The sequence below is a fragment of the Coffea arabica genome, chromosome 5e (assembly GCF_036785885.1).
Source record: "Coffea arabica cultivar ET-39 chromosome 5e, Coffea Arabica ET-39 HiFi, whole genome shotgun sequence".
Classification (NCBI taxonomy): Eukaryota; Viridiplantae; Streptophyta; class Magnoliopsida; order Gentianales; family Rubiaceae; genus Coffea; species Coffea arabica.
The window spans coordinates 52,234,983-52,255,678 of NC_092318.1; the positions used below are offsets into that span (position 1 = coordinate 52,234,983).

The 20,696-nt window shown below is 37.4% G+C and overlaps 1 protein-coding gene across 2 annotated transcripts; it reads left to right on the forward strand.

Annotated features, from left to right (window-relative positions):
* The first annotated feature begins 15,931 nt into the window (after nt 1-15,931).
* Nucleotides 15,932-18,465, forward strand: LOC113688066 (indole-3-acetic acid-amido synthetase GH3.6-like). 2 transcript variants are annotated; one of them, XM_027205696.2, is made up of 4 exons: nt 15,932-16,394; nt 16,616-17,299; nt 17,417-17,544; nt 17,694-18,465. In XM_027205696.2, exons 1-4 carry the CDS (start codon nt 16,045-16,047, stop codon nt 18,281-18,283), a joined length of 1,752 nt encoding a protein of 583 aa, XP_027061497.1. In that variant the 5' UTR covers nt 15,932-16,044; the 3' UTR covers nt 18,284-18,465. The 2 variants fall into 2 exon arrangements, with proteins under 2 accessions (XP_027061497.1, XP_027061496.1); XM_027205695.2 differs by having other exon boundaries at nt 16,616-17,544.
* Nucleotides 18,466-20,696: the final 2,231 nt, after the last annotated feature.

A 20,696-nucleotide genomic window follows, 5' to 3' on the forward strand; every position in this document is an offset into this window, starting at 1 on the left:
GGAGTGCATGTTCCTTTAGCAATTTTCATGCCAAGGAATGAAATTTCTCGTTGTGCCAAAAACATTTTCTTTTCAGAAAGTATAATCCCATATTGTTTAACAATATTATGAAAATCTTTAAGCAATTTGAGATGTTCCTCAAAAGTATTGCTGAAAAGAAGTATGTCATCAATGTAAATTAAAGCAGAATGTAGGATAGGCTGCAAAATCTTTATCATGGCTTTTTGGAAAAGAGAAGGTGTTGTTTTGAGACCAAAAGGCATAACCTTCCATTGAAAATGATGATTTGGAAAACAAAAACCAGTTTTGTGCCTATCTACAGGATGAATTCCTAATTGCCAAAATCCAGATTTCAAATCAAATTTAGAAAACCATTTTATTTTGGAAATCTGAGTAAAAAGTATAAATCTGTTAGGAATTGGAAATTTATCATCAAGTAGGAAAATATTGAGAGGTTGATAATTTATTACCAATCTCATCTTCCCTCTTACCTGGTCGGACCTTTTATTTACATAAAAGGCTTGACATGCCCATTGAGAGTGAGAAATCTCAATAAGACCAAACTTCAAGAGTTCCTGACATTCCTGTTCTGCAAGCTGAGTATCATCAGGGTTCATCCCTGAGTAACTTGCTTTTGTGGGATTTATATCTTCATTCTTTTTGAAAAGAAGTCGGATATAGAAATCAGGGTTTTCCCACAAAGGGTGATCACATTTTTGTAAAAACTCTTGATGGTTTGAAGAACATGATTCTTGAATAATTTGAGCATGAATCTTTTGGAGTTGATCTTTTTCTTCTTGAATCAGGTATAATTTAGGGATATCAATATAAGGTTTAAAGAACTTTTTTGATTTTATCCCTTGACCTATAACAAGATATTTATTTTGCTTGTAAAGATCAAATCCAAGTAAAAGATCTTTTCCAGTAAAATTTGCTCCCAAGAATTTTGATATAACAAGACAATCTGGGAGAAGTTTTAGGGTAATGGGATTTTTTGTAATAAACTTGGTTTCAAAAAGATTCCCATCAGCTCCCCTAAACTTATTGATTTCTGGAATCCAATACATATCTGGTAAAATATCCTTTCTCATAATTGATGTATGAGCTCCTGTATCAAAGAATGCAATTAGAGGAATAGACTTAGAATATTTATCCAATCGATTATGAATAAGAGTTTGTGGATAAACTTCCTTTTTATGTTCCTCTTTGTTGGCCAAGGCTGCAACAGGACTTATGATAAGGATATTCTCTGGGACCTGTAAAGCAAAGAGAGTTGAATCAGTTATTTCTTCTTGTTCAGAAAATTCAGATTCTAAATCGGATAACTAATAATGAAGTTCACTTTGAATTTCTGAAATTAATTTTACTCCCTTTTGGTTGTTTGGACAATTTTTTGCAAAATGTCCGGACTTTCCACAAATGAAACATTTGTTTCCCTTGGTTCCTCTGAATCTTTTAGACTTGCGTTTGAAATATCTCCATTTCTTCCTAAAAGATTTTCTTGGAAAATCCTTGTAAGATTTGCTGAAGCTTTTGAATCTTTTGAATTTTCTAAACCCTTTTCTTCTTTTGGATAGAGCACAAGCCTAGCATTTTCCTTTGGTAATCAGTTCTGGTTTCTTGCATGCTTGATCTAAACAAACATCTCCTTTGAGGTATTCTCGGATAACCTTCCTTTTGTTGCAAAGATCATCAAGAGATAATAGGACTGATTGTTTAATCTGTCCAGGTGTCAGATTTAATATAGATCCATATTTATTATGGATATACATTTCTGCACCATCTGCAAGAGATTTCGAAAGTGAACTGATAAATGCCTGTTTGAGATTAATATCTGCACCAAGAGAATAAAATAACTTAGTCATCTTTTTAAAATATTTATTTATGTCTCGACGATCATAAGATAAACATTTCATCTGGAAGAATTCTTTTCTTTTTGTCTCCTGGCTTTCTCTGACATTTCCAATAAACGTCAGATGTAATAGATTGATGTTTTTCATGAAGTCTTGTTTAGTCAGAAATATCATCTTGTCTGCATCTCCAAGAGTTGTCCACCAATTTTTGAGAATTCCTGATAAATGAGCTGTAAAAACAGAAAGAATTTCAAAATGAGATTCTTCAGTAAGATTTTGTGCAAGCATCCAAGCATGAAAATATTGGAATTTTGCTTCCCATTCTTTAGGAGGAACTTTATCAATTGTAAACAGAGGTACTCCCTTGGATTTAGGAAAACTATTCCTTTCTGGTCTGTTAACTGATGTTTCTCCTATTTCCTCATCATCATCAGGTTCAACTACCTCAGGTGCATCAGCCATGTGAATTGTAGGAATCTGTTCTATTTCTTCATTAGATGATTTATCAGAAACAAAGGGAGTTTCTTCTGAGCTTTGAGTATCATCTGAAGTTTGTGAAGAGCAACCTTCTTCTGTCGAGACAGATTCAGAAGATTTGGATTCTTTGACATAGGTAGAAATATATGGAACTGATTTGTCATGGAGTTCATGTAAAATGGATGACAAAGGATTGTCATAAACCTTGGTAGCTTCTTTTGCTTTTGTTTCCTGTTCAAGAGAAAAAACAGGATTAGTATGAATATTATACATCAATGAAGATGGAGGTTCTTGTGATGAAGATGGTGGTTCTTGGGCAATCTGTTTATTTTTCCTTTTTCTTTCTTCTTCTGCCTGTCTTTCTTCTTTTTCAGCAAGCTTTCTTGCTTTCTCAACATTTTTCTGAACTTGTTTGTTCCTATGATATTCTCGTAGAACTTCTCCAATATCAAAAGGTTTTGAAGCTGGTTGCTGCTGATCTGGAAAGAAAACTGAAGGAGAGGGTGTAGTTACATTGCCAAAATAAAAAGGTGTTGGCCAATTTCTAATGGGAGTTGCCCCAAAAGCTGAGCTTACCTTGGGAGGAGGTGTTTCAGGTCCTAAATCATATTTAGGAACTTCTCCTGTAGTATACAGAATATGAATTTGATTTTGAATAAATTTAGTTTCATTTTCTTTATTCAAAATGAATTCAGCTAATGAAGATAGGTTTGAAGGTAAATATATTTAAGATCTTCAAGTCTTTTTTCAAAGACAGAAATCATATGAGATACTTGAGAATTTTGTGTTTGAACAGTAGTATCTATATGATTCACCTTACCTTTGACCTCAATTACCTCTTTATGAATGGTGGTAAGAGCAGAATTTGGATCAGAGAATTTTCAGTTTGCCAATTAAGAACATCTTCTACTGGGTTTGGCGTGATAGTTTCTCACTGGGAAGAACCATAGGAGCACTATTTTGAATTTTTGGGGTATGTCTGACACCATTTTTGTTGAAGGTTTCTAGTTTGGGAAAATCCTCTTCCCGAAACATGAAACATTCTTGAACCTTTGGAGTGTGGTTCTGAATCAATGGTTCAACTGTGCAAAAGGATTTTGGTTTCCAATTTGTTTTCATCTGGTCTGCCTCCTTTTCTAAGATATCAAGACATTTTTGGTAATAAGGATGAAGATCCTTTTTTGAAGGAGGAGAAAATCTTTTGGATGTTTCTGGAATCCAATCTGAAGAAATTTGATAACCATTGAATTTGCTTCTCTCAGAAACAAAGGCATCTGTGCCTGGATCTTGGGGATTCAGATCTGGTTTGCAAGGTCGAGGTTCGAATGAGTGAGTCTTTGATTTTCTCTTTTTGGAAAGATCTGGTAGATCAGTATCAAGAAGCCTTTCCAGTTGACATTCTTCACATTCATTGCAAACATCAAAATAAATATGGCTAGATATAGGGTCTTGAAACCATGAAACAGGAAGTCCTTCTTTGTCAAAATACTGAATAATATCCTGACTTCTGTGTACCGATTGAAGATTTTGGGGATGATCTTCATGTATTTTTCATTGTTTCTCAAATGCTAATGGATAATACATGGGAACCTATACACACATAATAGAAGGATGTGATTTAGTAATCATAGGCTTTAAATGAGAATGATCAAAAGAGATAGAAGCTCTCCCTTCTGAGATTTGAGATATTCTTGAGTTTGAAGACTCAAGAGGCTCATTTGCCTAGGTGTGCAAATTTTCATAATCAGTAATCCAACTATTTGGTAATAATTGAATTAATTATAATTTAAAATTTTGTTTTGGTACATGTGTGCATGAGACACTGTTCTTCTCATCTACCCGAATAAGAAGAGCATTTTCACCACCTGGGATTGTGAGATCAAGTGCATGATTCTGTACACGATAAACCATCTGGTAGTGAAGAATAGCAGCTATTGCATCTGATACTTGTTCTACCCCAATAATTTGTACCTGCACTTTAAGAGCATCTAGCAGATGTGGATCTGCTAAGGACATATTAAAATTATGAAAGAGAATAAGAAAAACAGTTCCAGCATTAAGAGTTGTTTCTGTGGTTGCTATACAAGCATGCTGGTATTGTTTAAATCTTGTGTCAAATAGTGCTACACGAGCAACTACTGGGAGTCCTTTTCTTCTATGAAATAATAAGGAAATCCTGATTGTTCCAAAGTGTATATGGATATAACCTTGCTGTTTTCATTGCATAGGAAAATCATTGGGAATATGCAAAGTTATAAATTGTTCCTTTTTAGTAGCAGGAATTGGGTGTTGGTCCACCTTTGATGCTTGGATATATTCTTTAACTCCTTTAGGATAAGATTTAATCAAAGATTTTATTACTCGAGTAGGAAAAAAAGATTGTTTACCAAAAGCACTATATTAATTTATAACAGGAATAGTGGTGGCTGTCAAACTACCAAAGATAAAATTTATAATGATACCTACTCCAAAAAATGAGTATAGTAGTGAGTAGGGTCATCTCCACAGGGAACTGGTAGATTTATCGCACACAGATAATTGGGGAATTTTTTGAAGAGAGATAAATAAAACAAATTAAAGACTTAAAATTACTAAATGAACAATCACAATAAAAGCAAGAACTATGGAATGTAATAAACAATTAATTGACACAACTTAGTCATGGAGATAATCTTGGCACCGGTTCACACAATTGATCATAGATACCTAAATTAATTCATGCGTTAACAAATAAATTGGTTCTAGCAATTTAGCAACCGCCAAACTCCCAATCTCTCCTTAATTTTATAGTAGTTCAGAGACGCTCGTAAACTACCTTCTTATAAAATAGACAACCCCAGAGACGCTCGAAAGATTTAATCTAATTACAGCTTTAGGAATTAGAGAGACCCAATTCTAGTTAACAAACACACATGTGGGTTCATTTAAACTAGATTAATTATCCCTACGACCCAGATTAGACTGCTTGCGAGGCAATGAAATTGGTATCGTTCGCCACTAAATTAAGACATTCAAGTGATACGCACCCCTGTCCTAATTGGCGGTATATTATTTAGACAACTGAACAACTGGCCACATTAATTCAATATATCTAAACAATAACAAACAATTCAACCAAAGAATAATTAAATACTTACAAACGTAGAACTTAGAATAATAAAAATGATCTCACAATTGTTTGTGTTCCAGCCCTTGATTACTTCTCAACTAGATAAACGATCTAGTCTTGTCGCATAGTCATGACAACAAAGCAATTCAAAATTTTCATGGAGTTTAAACGATGAAAAGTAAAAGATGTAGCCGCTAGCCTAAAACTTGCGTTGAGAAGTAAAAGACCAAGACGAAAAGATGAATCCCTAATCTATTACAGTCCTCCTATTTATAGTGTTGCCGCCACTTCTCTTTCCGTGTCGAATTGGAATTTGTTTCTCACAAGATTGCTTCCTTATTTCTCTCCTCAAATTGTTGCCAAAAGTCTCCTTTGATTCTATTTCCTAATCCTACGCAGGTTCAGACTTTGTCTCTAAAGAATAGCAAAAGCTCCAGGGATAGGACCCACGATCCATCTTTTTCACGCAGCTCTGCGTTGTCTAGCGTGGGCAAACCAGAAAAGGCCTAGTCTTCTGGAATTTGCCTCTTTTTGTCACTTTTTAACACCACTCTCCTACAAATAACACAAATATCAAATATGGACAGAAATTCAGTGTCTTGCACACTAAGTGACCAAAATTAGGACCAAATAACAGCGAATAAAACGCATAATTATCTCCCTATCAAATAGAGGTAGGATTAACCACCTCTGGTTCAATAGAAACTTCATATAAATAATCTAACTTATTACTATTTATTGTTTCTATCTTCATACCACTAGCAGTAGTAATAGTAGAAGATTTAGAAGAAGAAGCCATTAGACACGACTAATACTTAGATCTGTATTTATCACAACTTTCTTTTTGGATTTTTGAATATCTTGGAGCATACGCTCCTGAGTACAAATAACAGAAATACGATGATACAACAAATCTATTTTAACTTGTCTACTTACAATACTATAAGACCACGAATGCAAATATTCAGAAAATTGTCTAATAACGTCTTTATATGACTCAATTCTATCTAAACACTCTTGTTTACTAAGGTCACAATACTGATCAAACAACTGAACATCACTATTTATGCAAATAGTTTTACGAATATTCTCATACCATATGCATTATAATTACCATAATGATTTTGTACCCATGCCATGAGTTCTTCATGTTGATCTACTATATTCATGTACATGCCAGGATAAACATCATTATATTGCATTAAATAAAAGAGGGAGTTTTGTTTTTGAAAAAAGTTTCACCTCAGATGCATCAGCCATGTGAATTGTAGGAATTTATCGTGTACAGAATCATGCACTTGATCTCACAATCCCAGGTGGTGAAAATGTGTATTATTCTGCCATCAATGTACATCTTATAGAGTGAAAGTATGTTTTGCTTTTGTTAAAAAAAGTTATAAACAAAGGAATTAGCGAAGACTGAATTACCTATTTGTTGAAAGAACGGCATATTATGCCTTGTATGAATTGTCATTTTTCTTCAAAAAATTTTTATATTTTTTGTAAACGTATTTTTCAATTATTTTTTATCTCACATGCATTAAATCGTTACTGTACATTTTTCTATAAAAATTTCAGAAAATATCAATTTAAACGAAATCTTTCCTTGAACTCTTTTTTTATTTTAAATGCCAAAGAAGAAGAAGAAGAAGATTGAGTCACATAACTAGCAATTTTTTTTTGTTGTAAAGATAACATTTCTATAACCTAATCTATCATATTCGACGGCAGGGATTAGGAGCCTATCCTATTCTACGGCAGGGATGGGGAGCCTAAAGAAATTGTATAAAGGATCTAGCAGGTATACAAATCTGATTAGATCAAAGGAGGGATTTGACATCTCTTTTGAATTTTTTTTTACTGCAGGTGGGGTTCGAACTCTGATCTACAGTCTAAAGAAAATTTAATCTCCTTTTTGGTGGTCATTGAGCCAAAGTCAATGTTGTTAAATTCAGAATGAATAGCGACTCGGTTAAACTATTAGATCAGATCTCAAAAATCCACTTACGTCAGCCATGATGTTATAATTATTTTATATTTTTATAAGTTTCAAAAATATTGAAATTAAGTTCTTGGTTATATTTGGTAAATCATGAAAAATATTCCAAAAATATTAGACTTGCAATCAAATATATACCTAATAATTATATATATAAATGTAAATTCATGATTAAAATATGTCCATTTTCCAAAACTACTTGAAAAACTAAATTAAAATAAATTAATATAAGTTGGAATCACTGATGCTAAATTAATGACATCATAGAGATGAAAACATATTGATTTAGAGATCATTTAGGAAAATGAATAATTTTGATATTTACACTAAATGGGTGACGTTTTCTTATTCCTATTAATAAATGAAAATGTTACAATTGAGATAATTCAAATTATATTTAGAAAAAGGAAAAAAGAAAAGTTAGAGAATTGGATCAACCAGTAACATAGGGTCATTGGTTTAGTTGATTTTTGATGATTTTGACTGATCTTTTACCAATGTAAATTGCAAATCAGTTCAAAAAGAAGATCGGTTCACGATGGATCGATCGGTCCGATTCGGATCCGATAACACTAGCTAAAGCTCAATGGTTCCATAGCTAGCAAATTGTAGCCAATCATGAATGGGAAGTGATTAATAAACGGACCCATACATACGGCTTCTTCTAAAACGTGTGAATGAAGCCAAATTGAGATCCAGCTGTCAGGTGGCCTGAAGTTCATTCCCATTCCAACACGTTTCAAAAAACGACGCACCACCGCCAGTTGTCAATTCCTATCGGGACATACCGTACACCACCCATTTGTTTACATTTCTTAAACTTGGATAAACCCGCAGTTCAAAGATTTAATAGCTCAAATTATTCTACACCACTTGATGAAAAGTATGGCACAATTTGTATTATTGAATTTTTGAAGGTCGGATTTACTCAAGTGTAAACATCTGATTATTAGTACTTGCATTAATTGACGAACCTCACAAGTAGTAATTAGAAAAAAATGCAAGAAAGCAAGAAAATGGTACTACTTGGGTAGACTGTTAGAATTGTGACAGACAAATTATATGAAGCATGAAAGTTTCACGTATTCGTGAGTCATAAAGGCAATATTCTGAAATGGAAAACACAAATGCCACAAAGGCCCATGTTACTCTCACTATCAAAGGCTCCCCCTGGCCCTCCCCTTTCCCCTCCCTCCTCAGTCCTCTCGCATCCCTTCCTATTTGGCCATTTTGCATTTTTTTTCTTCCTTTGCACTTTTAAACGCTATGTAAGTGGACCACATCTCCCCGTTGTTATTTCTCTATACTAGGAGGTATAAACCGCGCTCTGCGCGATAGAGATAAAAACTTGTATGCCCAGTTTATGTTTAACAGCTGGGAATACTAAATGAGAAAAATGCTTATTCATTTAGAGCTCAAGATTAATAGCTAGAAATAATAAATGAACCAAATGCCTATATATTTAGGACCATATTTAATTTGCATGTATTTGACAGCTAGCCTTATGCGGATTCTTTTTTAATTTTCTTCTATTTTGGTCTTATAATGAAGGTTTTGGAGTTGTACAAATTTGAGCATGACTGTGAAGCAGCTAGGAGTTGGAGAAAACCAAATTTTTGGAGTGATAGGATGAATGATTACTTTATGCTTTTGGATCATAACTTTTACCGAATTTGTTTTGGAAGGCCTTTAACATGCATCCTTTGCTGCTTTGCTAATTTTAAGGTCACTTCTATTTTTTCCTAGAGGAAATAATTCTTTTGATTGCTAGGGTGGCTAATTGAACCTTTTCTTAAATTGTTTAATTGATGAAATTGGCATTATTAAATTGATTAGCAAATAAAGAAAGAAACAAAAACATAGCGGGAAATCTCACGGGCCTCAAAGCAATCCCAAGCTATGTCTATATTTTTAGATTGCACACTCTTAAGCATTGTCTGAATAAGAGTTTCAATTCTATCCACATCCTTGATGTTTTTTCCTTAGAGATCAATGAATTAATGCCCTTATCAACCAACCATTGAATTCACAATTTGGTACATGCAACTTCAAGCCGGGATCGCACTATTTAATGCAATATTAAGTAAGAAAATGTTTGCACTTTCTTCTACACAAAAAAAAATTTCTTTTCCCGGGAGGAAAAAAAATTCAAGGATACAGTCGAAGAAAGGAAGGAGGTTAACCTTCCATCAGAAATGCCAAATAAAAATGTCACCTTTCAAAAAATTAATATAACATTCTAGCTTGCTATGACTTAGCAAACAATCCGTGATTTAAAGTCCAGAAGGGAAAAGTACCAAGAAAAAGATAGCACAGTGACCAGTAACACAACAACCTAAACAAATTAATTAACTAAGGAACCATGAATATATAGAGAAACAGATCTCGCAATTATCAGGGATTCACTCTCAGTCTAATACCAATAATAATTGGATTGGACTCAACAAACCACATATCATCTACTTTGGTCCATCCCACTTCAGCCTCAAAAATCACGGAACAATGTCAGTAGAACAGGCTTCTTACTATAGCAACAAACATAAACAACAAGTTGTCAACAATCTCAAAAAATACCGGAGGCAACAAAAGCAACACGGAGGGAATCACCTTTGATCAACAACATAATCTCTAGCAATAATAGAAACACCATCTAAAAGCGCCTTTCTCACTGGTAAATCATATAAAACAACTCCCATCATATTTATTACAAATCAGTCAACCAAAAGATGAGTTAGTATGTCAAAATATCAGCTCAGAAACAAAATAACTACTCGTATAAAAAAAGGGAAAAAAAAGGGAAACCAGTGACTCAATTATAAAGGCACAGCCATCAACTAAATGTTGGAAAAGATGTAAAAGGGCAAATATCAAGATTAGCCAGAAGGATCGGTTCGCCAAGCTTACCAAAACGCACTAATTACAGAATAAAAGCAACCAAAGCAGAAGGATTAAAGTGCAAAAAAAGAAAACTACTTTTAGTTCTAGAATAAAAGTGCAAAATTAAAGCTGAAGGTATTCAGAAGTCAGAACTACTGCTCAATGATCGAACTAAAATTTGCACACTGTTGGGTTGTTCCATACTTCACTTTTATAACAGCTTATCATGTAAGCAATAAATTTAAATTTATGTACAAGATTAAGGTACTCAGAACCAGTACTGTGATTGAACTAAAATGTGGCATGACAGATTATAAAACTTAAAGACTTCTGACTATAATTTTCTTCTTGTTTAAGGTTGTTATAATTAAAAGGTTCAATCAGTAATCTAGTCCACCTATAGAACGTGGTTTACTCATGCATATGCCAAGCAAAACTCGCAACTTCAGAGAAGAATTCATAAAAAATTTCAGTCCAAAAATTAAACATTCTATTGGTAACCCTTTCCATCTACAGAATGTCGTTCAATCATATATAAGAAATATGCAAGCAAAACTAGAACCGTCAGAGAAGAGCATATGAAAAAATTCATAATCCAAAAAATTAAACAATAATACCTTCATGTATTCTGTATTGCCGGTTGCTACCTCTAGTTTTATTTTCATTGTCTTAGTTGCGAAAGTCTAGAATCAAGTAGCTATGAGCCAGGCAGTTAGCCGGCTATTTAAAAGTATCTGTCAAAGACATGCATAAAGTTATTTCACTATAATACACCAGAAAAGAAAGAAGTTCAGCATTTAACAATAGTTATAAAATAAATTCATGATCACAAAAAACTTACTGGTTTCAATTCCCCATTCCAAACGACGTTCACAGCCAAAAATCCGATGACAGCCGGTACAATATACAAGAGTGCAGCCTAAATAAACAACCATTAAAAGAGATAAACGAAATGAGAAGTATGGACCCTCGCTGGAACAAATTTACACTTCTCAAATGTATCCATCTACTTTCCAAGATAAGAACATGCATAAAACACCTACATGCATTAAGAAGATGCCATTTTTTTTTGTTTCTAAGGTCGATACTATAGAGTTCTTCAGGAACACAGGTTGATAGCACACCCCTGCAAACCAGACACCAGAATCACAAAACCACAAGGGAAGGAAACGGATCACAAACATAGCGCAAGTAGAAGGGAAGAAATGCAAACACACAACCCAGCAAGAGCAAGATCGTACCTTTCCCGAGAGCAAAATAGAAGGTCTTCGGAAGGGGAGAAAAAAAGGTCCTAGGGAATCAAAGAACGAAAATATAAATTCTAGGCTAAAATTTACAGAGAAAAATCACAATGAAGACTGCACCTCACCGAAAAGGAAGAAGAAGAAAGCTTACAACGAAGGAGGAGAGCAAGATCGTACCTTTCCCGAGAGCAAAATAGGAGCCACTTGAAAAGGGAAATAAAGGAAAAAGAACAAAAAAAAACTTACAGGGGAAGCTAACAACGAAGACTGCACCTCAACGTAAAGAAAGAACAAGAAAACTTACAACGGAGGAGGAAGAGGAGAACCGAACGAATGGCAACTGATCTGGACAACTGAAACCCAGAGAATGTGAGGGACAGAGTTTTGATGGTCCTTGCGAGCCTCGAGAAGGGGAACAAAGAACAAAACCATCAGTTTCAGGCTAAAGATCATGCAGAAAACTCATGGCAAAAACTGCACCTCATCGGAAAGGAAGAAAAGGAAGAACAAGAAAACTCACAACGGAGAAAGAGGAGAAGAGCCAAACATCTGGACCACTGCAACCCAGAGAACGCGAGAGACCGAGGTTCGATAATACCTGCGTGGTTAGAAGAGAACCGGATAGCTCAACAGGCTCTTGTACCAAGACTCAGAACAGCCGAATAAGCAACAGAGCAACATTGCCCAAAAGAAGGAGAGAGAGAAGGCAATGGGAAGAAGAGGCATGTAATACTGCCAGATAGAGAAATAAGTCTGTCAACGAGAAACGCAGCAGGAGGCACATGGGATACTGGCAGAGGAAAAGATGATAACTTGGTGCGCGATACGTGAACAACATTAATGCTCTCAACCCACATGCGCGGCACGTGAGAGGACGACGAAATTTTTTGCAGAAAGGTGTTCGTACGTTATCTACTTATGTTGAAAGAATGCATTAAGAAGATGCCTTTTTTTTTCGTTTCTAAGGTAGATACTACAGAGTTCTTCAGGAACATAGGTAAAAAGCACACCCCTGCAAACCAGACACCAGAACCACAATACCACAAGCGAAGGAAACGGATCACAAACATAGCGCAAGTAGAATGGAAGAAATGCAAACACACAACCCAGCAAGAGCAAGATCGTACCTTTCCCGAGTACAAAATTGAAGGTCTTCGGAAGGGGAGAAAAAAATGTCCTAGGGATTCAAAGAACAAAAATATAAATTCTAGGCTAAAACTTACAGAGAAAATCCACAATGAAGACTGCACCTCACCGGAAAGGAAGATGAAGAAAGCTTACAACGAAGGTGGAGAGCAAGATCGTACCTTTCCCGAAAGCAAAATAGGAGCCACTTGAAAAGGGAAATAAAGGAAAAAGAACAAAAAAAAACTTAAAGGGGAAGCTAACAGCGAAGACTGCACCTCAACGTAAAGGAAAAACAAGAAAACTTACAGCGGAGGAGGAGGAGAACCGAACGAACGGCAACTGATCTGGACAACGGAAACCCAGAGAATGTGAGGGATCGAGGTTTGATGGTCATTGCGAGGATCGAGAAGAGGAACAAATAACAAAAACATCAGTTTCAGGCTAAAGATCACGCAGAAAACTCATGGTAAAAACTGCACCTCATCAGAAAGGAAGAAATGGAAGAGGAAGAAAACTCACAATGGAGGAAAAGGAGAAGAGCCAAACATCTGGACCACTGCAACCCAGAGAACGCGAGAGACCGAGGCACGATGATACTTGCGTGGTTAGAAGAGAACCGGATAGCTCAACAGGCTCTTGTACCAAGACTCAGAACAGCCGAATAAGCAACAGAGCAATATTGCCCAAAAGAAGGACAGAGAGAAGGCAATGGGAAGAAGAGGCATGCAATACTGCCAGATAGAGAAACAAGTCTGTCAACGCGAAAGACAACGCAGCAGGAGGCATATGGGACACTGGCAGAGGAAAAGATGATAACTTGGTGCGCGATACGTGAACAACATTAATGCTCTCAACCCACATGCGCGGCACGTGAGAAGGCGACTAAACTTTTGGCAGAAACGTGTTCGCACGTTATCTACTTATGTTGAAAGAACATGTATAAAACACCTACATGCATTAAGAAGATGCAATTTTTTTTTATTTTTAAGGTTGATACTACAGAGTTCTTCAGGAACTCATGTTAATAGCACACCCCTGCAAACCAGACACCGGAACCACAAAACCGCAAGGGAAGGAAATGGATCACAAACATAGCGCAAGTAGAATGGAAGAAATGCAAACACACAACCCAGAAAGAGCAAGATCGTACCTTTTTCGAGAGCAAAATAGAAGGTCTTCAGAAGGGGAGAAAAAAAGGTCCTAGGGAATCAAAGAACGAAAATATAAATTCTAGGCTAAAACTTACAAAGAAAAATCACAATGAAGACTGAACCTCACCGGAAAGGAAGAAGAAGAAAGCTTACACCGATGGAGGAGAGCAAGATCGTACCTTTACCGAGAGCAAAATAGGAGTCACTTGAAAAGGGAAATAAAGGAAAAAGAACAAAAAAAAACTCACAGGGAAAGCTAACAGCGAAGACTGCACCTCAACGTAAAGGAAGAACAAGAAAACTTACAACGGATGAGGAGGAGGAGAACCGAACGAACGGCAACTGATCTGGACAACTGAAACCCAGAGAATGTGAGGGACAGAGGTTTGATGGACCTTGCGAGGCTCGAGAAGGGGAACAAAGAACAAAAACATGCACCTCATCGGAAAGGATGAAAAGAAAGAAGAATAAAACTCACAACGGGGGAAGAGGAGACGAGCCAAACATCTGAACCACTGCAACCCAGAGTACGCGAGAGACCGAGGCTCGATGATACCTGCGTGGTTAGAAGAGAACCGGATAGCTCAACAGGCTCTTGTACCAAGACTCAGAACAGCCGGATAAGCAACAGAGCAACATTGCCCAAAAGAAGGAGAGAGAGAAGGCAATGAGAAGAAGAGGCATGTAATACAGCCAGATAGAGAAACAAGTCTGTCAACGTGGAAGACAATGCTGCAGGAGGCACATGGGATACTGGCAGAGGAAAAGATGATAACTTGGTGCGCGATACGTGAACAACATTAATGCTCTCAATCCACATGCGCGGCACGTGAGAGGACGACGAAACTTTTGGCCGAAAGGTGTTCGCACGTTATCTACTTATGTTGAAAGAACATGCATAAAATACCTACATGCATTAAGAAGATGCCATTTTTTTTTGTTTCTAAGGTAGATACTATAGAGTTCTTCAGCAACACAGGTTAATAGCACACCCCTGCAAACCAGACACCGGAACCACAAAACCACAAGGGAAGGAGACGGATCACAAACATGGCGCAAGTAGAATGGAAGAAATGCAAACACACAACCCAGCAAGAGCAAGATCGTACCTTTCCCAAGAGCAAAATAGAAGGTCTTCGGAAGGGGAGAAAAAAAGGTCCTAGGGAATCAAAGAACGAAAATATAAATTCTAGGCTAAAACTTACAGAGAAAAATCACAATGAAGACTGCACCTCACCGGTAAGGAAGAAGAAGAAAGCTTACAACGAAGGCAGAGAGCAAGATCGTACCTTTCCCGAGAGCAAAATAGGAGCCACTTGAAAAGGGAAATAAAGGAAAAAGAACAAACAAAACTTATAGGGGAAGCTAACAGCGAAGACTGCACCTCAACGTAAAGGATGAACAAGAAAACTTACAACGGAGGAGGAGGAGGAGAACCGAACGAACGGCAACTGATCTGGACAACTGAAACCCAGAGAATGTGAGGGACAGAGGTTTGATGGTCATTGCGAGGCTCGAGAAGAGGAACAAAGAACAAAAACATCAGTTTCAGGCTAAAGATCACGCAGAAAACTCATGGCAAAAACTGCACCTCATCGGAAAGGAAGAAAAGGAAGAAGAAGAAAACTCACAACGGAGGAAGAGGAGAAGAGCCAAACATCTGGACCACTGCAACCCAGAGAACGCGAGAGACCGAGGCTCGATGATACCTGCGTGGTTAGAAGAGAACCGGATAGCTCAACAGGCTCTTGTACCAAGACTCAGAACAGCCGGATAAGCAACTGAGCAACATTGCCCAAAAGAAGGAGAGAGAGAAGGCAATGGGAAGAAGAGGCATGTAATACTGCCAGATAGAGAAACAAGTCTGTCAACGCGGAAGACAACGCAGCAGGAGGCACATGGGATACTGGCAGAGGAAAAGATGATAATTTGGTGCGCGATACGTGAACAACATTAATGCTCTCAACCCACATGCGCGGCACGTGAGAGGACGACGAAACTTTTGGCCGAAAGGTGTTCGCACGTTATCTACTTATGTTGATAAACCCCCCTCTTCTCTTCCCTTCTCCCCCATACACCCCATACCCGGAAGAACAGCCAGCAAAGGAAGAAACTCTTGTCCTCCGCCCCTCACTCCTCCCTCCTTCCTTTCATAGTTATTTTCTCTGTCACCAGTATTTCTTTTCCTACCACAAGAGCAATCAATATGAGTGAGGCACCAAAAGATGAGGGGGCTTATGCTCATGCTCACGACGACACTAACACTATCTACAGTGTTGCTGAGGAGAAAAACAAGAAATTTCTTCAGTTTATTGAAGAAGTCACCGCTAACGCTGATGAGGTCCAAAAAAGGGTTCTTGCTGAAATCTTGTCTAGGAATGCCCATGTCGAGTGCTTAAAAAGACATGGCCTTAATGGTCAGACTGATAGAGAAACTTTCAAGAAAATCATGCCTGTCACCACTTACGAGGATATTCAGCCTGATGTTAACCGTATTGCTAATGGGGACAAGTCTCATATCATCTGTTCACAGCCCATCTCCGAGTTCTTGACAAGGTTTGTTTTTCTTTTCTGTAACTAATGCACTGTTTTTGGTCATGTGACTTGTGTCATTCTTCTTGCATGTGCTTTAACATATTCTTTTTTGCCAGTATTCCTTTCTTTCTTTTTCCTTTTTTTTTTCTCCTTTTATTCTGAAAAAAATGAGTTGTCTCTTATAGTATCTACCTCTTATCATTACATATTACATATGTATCTAATTTCTTTTTTCTATACAGTTCTGGGACATCTGGTGGAGAGAGGAAATTGATGCCTACAACTGAGGAAGAACTAGAAAGGAGATCATTGCTTTACAATCTTCTGATGCCTGTGATGAGTCAATTTGTTCCCGGACTAGAGAGAGGCAAAGGAATGTATTTCGTGTTTATCAAATCTGAGGTTAAGACCCCAGGTGGGCTAGTGGCTCATCCTGTTTTAACTAGTTACTACAAAAGTTCCCACTTTAAGAACAGGTCTTTTGACCCTTACACGAACTATACTAGCCCAAACGAGACCATCTTGTGCCCTGACTCTTATCAGAGCATGTATTCCCAAATGCTTTGTGGGTTGTGCCTAAACAAAGAGGTCCTCCGGGTTGGTGCTGTTTTTGCCTCGGGTTTCATCCGAGCAATCCGTTTTCTTGAAAAGCATTGGTCACTTCTGTGCAATGATATCCGAACTGGAACTCTAAACCCACAAATTACTGACCCGTCTGTGAGGGAAGCAGTGATGAAAATTCTAAAGCCTGACCCACAACTTGCTGAATTCATCGAGGGGGAATGTGGGATGGAGTCTTGGCAAGGGATTATTACTAGGTTGTGGCCAAACACCAAGTATATTGATGTTATCGTGACTGGGACCATGTCACAGTACATACCAACTCTGGATTACTATAGCAATGGCCTACCTCTTGTTTGCACCAGGTATGCTTCTTCAGAGTGCTTTTTAGGTGTCAATCTCAACCCTCTTTGCAAGCCAAGCGAAGTTTCCTATACCCTCATTCCCACCGTGGGATATTTTGAATTCTTGCCGGTTGACAGAAACAATGGCGTTACAAATTGTATATCCATGCCGAAATCCCTCAATGGGAAGGAGAAACAGGAACTGGTTGATCTCGCTGATGTTAAGCTTGGACAGGAGTACGAGCTTGTTGTCACCACTTATGCAGGTAATATTCTGTTCATATTTTAATCCTAATAAGAAGACTATGTTTAAAATACCCTCAAGCCTGTATGTTTTCAAAATGGCAATCCTATTATCCTAACCTTTTCTTTTTTTCTTTTTTCTTTTTTGGGTGGGTGGGGCTCAATCATTCAGGCCTTTATCGGTATAGAGTGGGAGATGTACTAAGGGTTGCTGGATTCAAGAACAAGGCCCCTCAATTCAACTTCATATGCCGCAAGAATGTGGTCTTAAGCATTGATACTGATAAGACTGATGAGGTTGAGCTACAAAATGCAGTGAAAAATGCAGTGAGCCATTTGGTCCCGTTTGATGCCCGGGTGACAGATTACACTAGCTATGCTGATACCACTACAATTCCTGGACATTATGTTCTTTTCTGGGAGCTTAGCCTGAATGGCTCAACCCCAATTCCTCCTTCAGTTTTTGAGGACTGTTGCCTGGCCGTTGAGGAGTCGCTCAACAGTGTCTACCGCCAGGGTCGTGTTTCTGACAAGTCAATCGGCCCTCTTGAGATCAAGATTGTGGAGGCTGGCACATTTGATAAGCTTATGGACCATGCCCTTAGCTTAGGAGCTTCAATTAATCAGTATAAAACTCCCCGTTGCGTCAAGTTTGCACCAATTGTTGAACTTTTGAACTCGAGGGTTAAGGCCAGCTACTCCAGTCCAAAATGTCCCAAGTGGGTTGCTGGTCATAAGAAGTGGAATATCAACGTGAAATAAGGAAGCTTGGAAGCGCTCATCTTGGTAGCTGTCTTTGGATATCCCCTCCCCAAATTGAAAATTAAGCAAAAAAAACAAAGAACTGTTTTGTGATCATCCATCTTAGTGCTTAGGAACTAAAGCCCCGTGTAGGTTAAACCCCCATGATTTTAATGTTTATTTGAATCTTTGTTCAATTTTAACTGCTGCCCCCTTATTATGATAGATATTTTATTTAACCTCTTGTATAAAGCAGTTTTTGTTCTAGGAAGGCCCTTCTTCCGATTTTGCATTTTACTCTTATTATGCTGCTTTTAACTCGTAGAAATTATTTTAACAGATGTACTTTACAGGTGTAGTATTGTGTGTGTGTGTGTGTTTTTTTTAGGTTGGTTCACATGATGGTTAGTTAAAAAAAAAAAAAAAAAAATGTAGCTCCACTGAAATTATAGTAGTATGATCCAAGTAACAGGCCCACTGTTGACTGCATGGTTCCAAAGCGGAACCTATATTTTTGTTATTTTAGTTTACTCCTTTTGGGTATATGCACCACATCTGATGGTGCCAGCTGCATTAGCTGGAAATTTAACATATTAATTTCATGGGAATTGTTTTCTTATTTCCAGCCAGGAATCCTGCCCACTTAACTCTCATGAGCAGCTTATGTACTAGTAGAACTGCATAGAAAGCATACCTGATTTGCTTTTCAAAATCCTTCCTTTTACCCTTTACTTTTTAGGAAAAGCAAACCAACTTTATGTCCCTCATAATTTAGCTCAGACTCGTGAAATTCATTGGTATTCTAGTTACTGGAAACGTTGTTAACACTCAGATAGCCCTCAACTTCAGTCAATTCTTTACTCTTTTAAAAGTAGATTTATGAACAAAAAGCTGTCCTCTAGCCTGTTCAGCAGGGGACCCAAGGCCAAGACTTTAGATGATTCATTAATTGAAAGTTATAGCGTACGTAAACTTTCCTGTAGTTATTATTATTATTGGGATAAAGTGTCAATTGCCCATTTGTCTATGGCATGTAAGTAAGACTGAAGGGAGATAATTAATGGCTTTCTTTCTTTCGTTTCCTTTTCTTGTTTGCCCTTTAGGATATTTCAGTGTGTTCACTTGTGGATGAGACTGCTGCTTTTATGCTAAGCTTCCAACTCTTCATATCAAAAACAAAGAGGGGGGCAAACCTACGTTAACGTGTAGTGCTTGACACCTATCAGAAATGAAATAATAGGGCACCATAAGCTAAATGATTCCATAAAAAAAATAGTCTTGTTTCGAAGATAGGGTGGCAATAAGCTAATCCATTCCGCACCAAGCATTTTGCATTGCATCATGCTTTTCAGAAATTGAATTGATCTGACTTGTGAAATGAAGCACACAAAGTTGCTAAGGATTTGAACAGCATACCTATACTTTTTTACCCTTTTCTTTCTCTTTCTTTCTTTCCTTTTTTTTTTGTGTAAATAATAATTAGGGTTGCCTTGAACAACAGCATATGTTATTAAATTCCTGAATTTTGAGCTCAACATGAACTAGTAATTTATACATTGACTTTGTTATTTTTGGATATACGAATTATCAAGCTTACTTTTGTAATGTTTATTTTATTACTATAAGAGATGGTAGTATGGCTGCAAACGAATCAAGGCCACTCAAAATTTGTTGAGTGCACATAAGTTAATTGAGTCTACATTTAGACACATTCAATCAATCTAAACCTAGCTCAAGTCAAGTTGAGGGAGCATGTTGTGATCGGCTTAAAAATTCATCAAACTTAATCGAACTCAAACAGCCCTTGATGATGGCAAGAAATTGGCCGGTTAAAAATGAATGTAAACAAAAATATACTTGCCATTGAAGGAGGAAAAGAAGCTAAGAGATGTTTCGAGTATCAGGATCAAAACGGACTAAAAATTGCATATAAAATCTGAGGCAATCAAGTCACGTAGAAAGGAAATTTTATGTAACATTTCCGGTCGAGGTAGTTTGATACTTGCACTTCACAATTTGATGCTGGGCTCCATTATTGTCTCGCTTGAGATGGAGACGGAGACAAACGGATTGCCAGCAGAAACAATTCTTCAATTTGCTAAAAGTAAAGTTATGTCCACATTCGTGGGTGACCGCGGCGCGAAGTATCAAGGCAGCCCCCTCCGGGTCGCTTCACACGTGTTGTACCCGAAAAAGACACTGGATTCGGGCAACTTGGACCTACGCGAAAGAGAATGTTGACTTCGACTGGACCTTAAAAAGCCCCACCCACACGTGATGGTTTTCTGTTTTATGCTTGCTTGTCGGGCCCTGTGCGAGAGGCCCATCCGAAAAGGCTGTCTCCAGCAGTCGCAAATGCTGCTGCATCCACAACACTTGCATCACACAGGCAATTCCGGCTTCAAAAGTATAATTTAGGCAGAAGAAAAATATC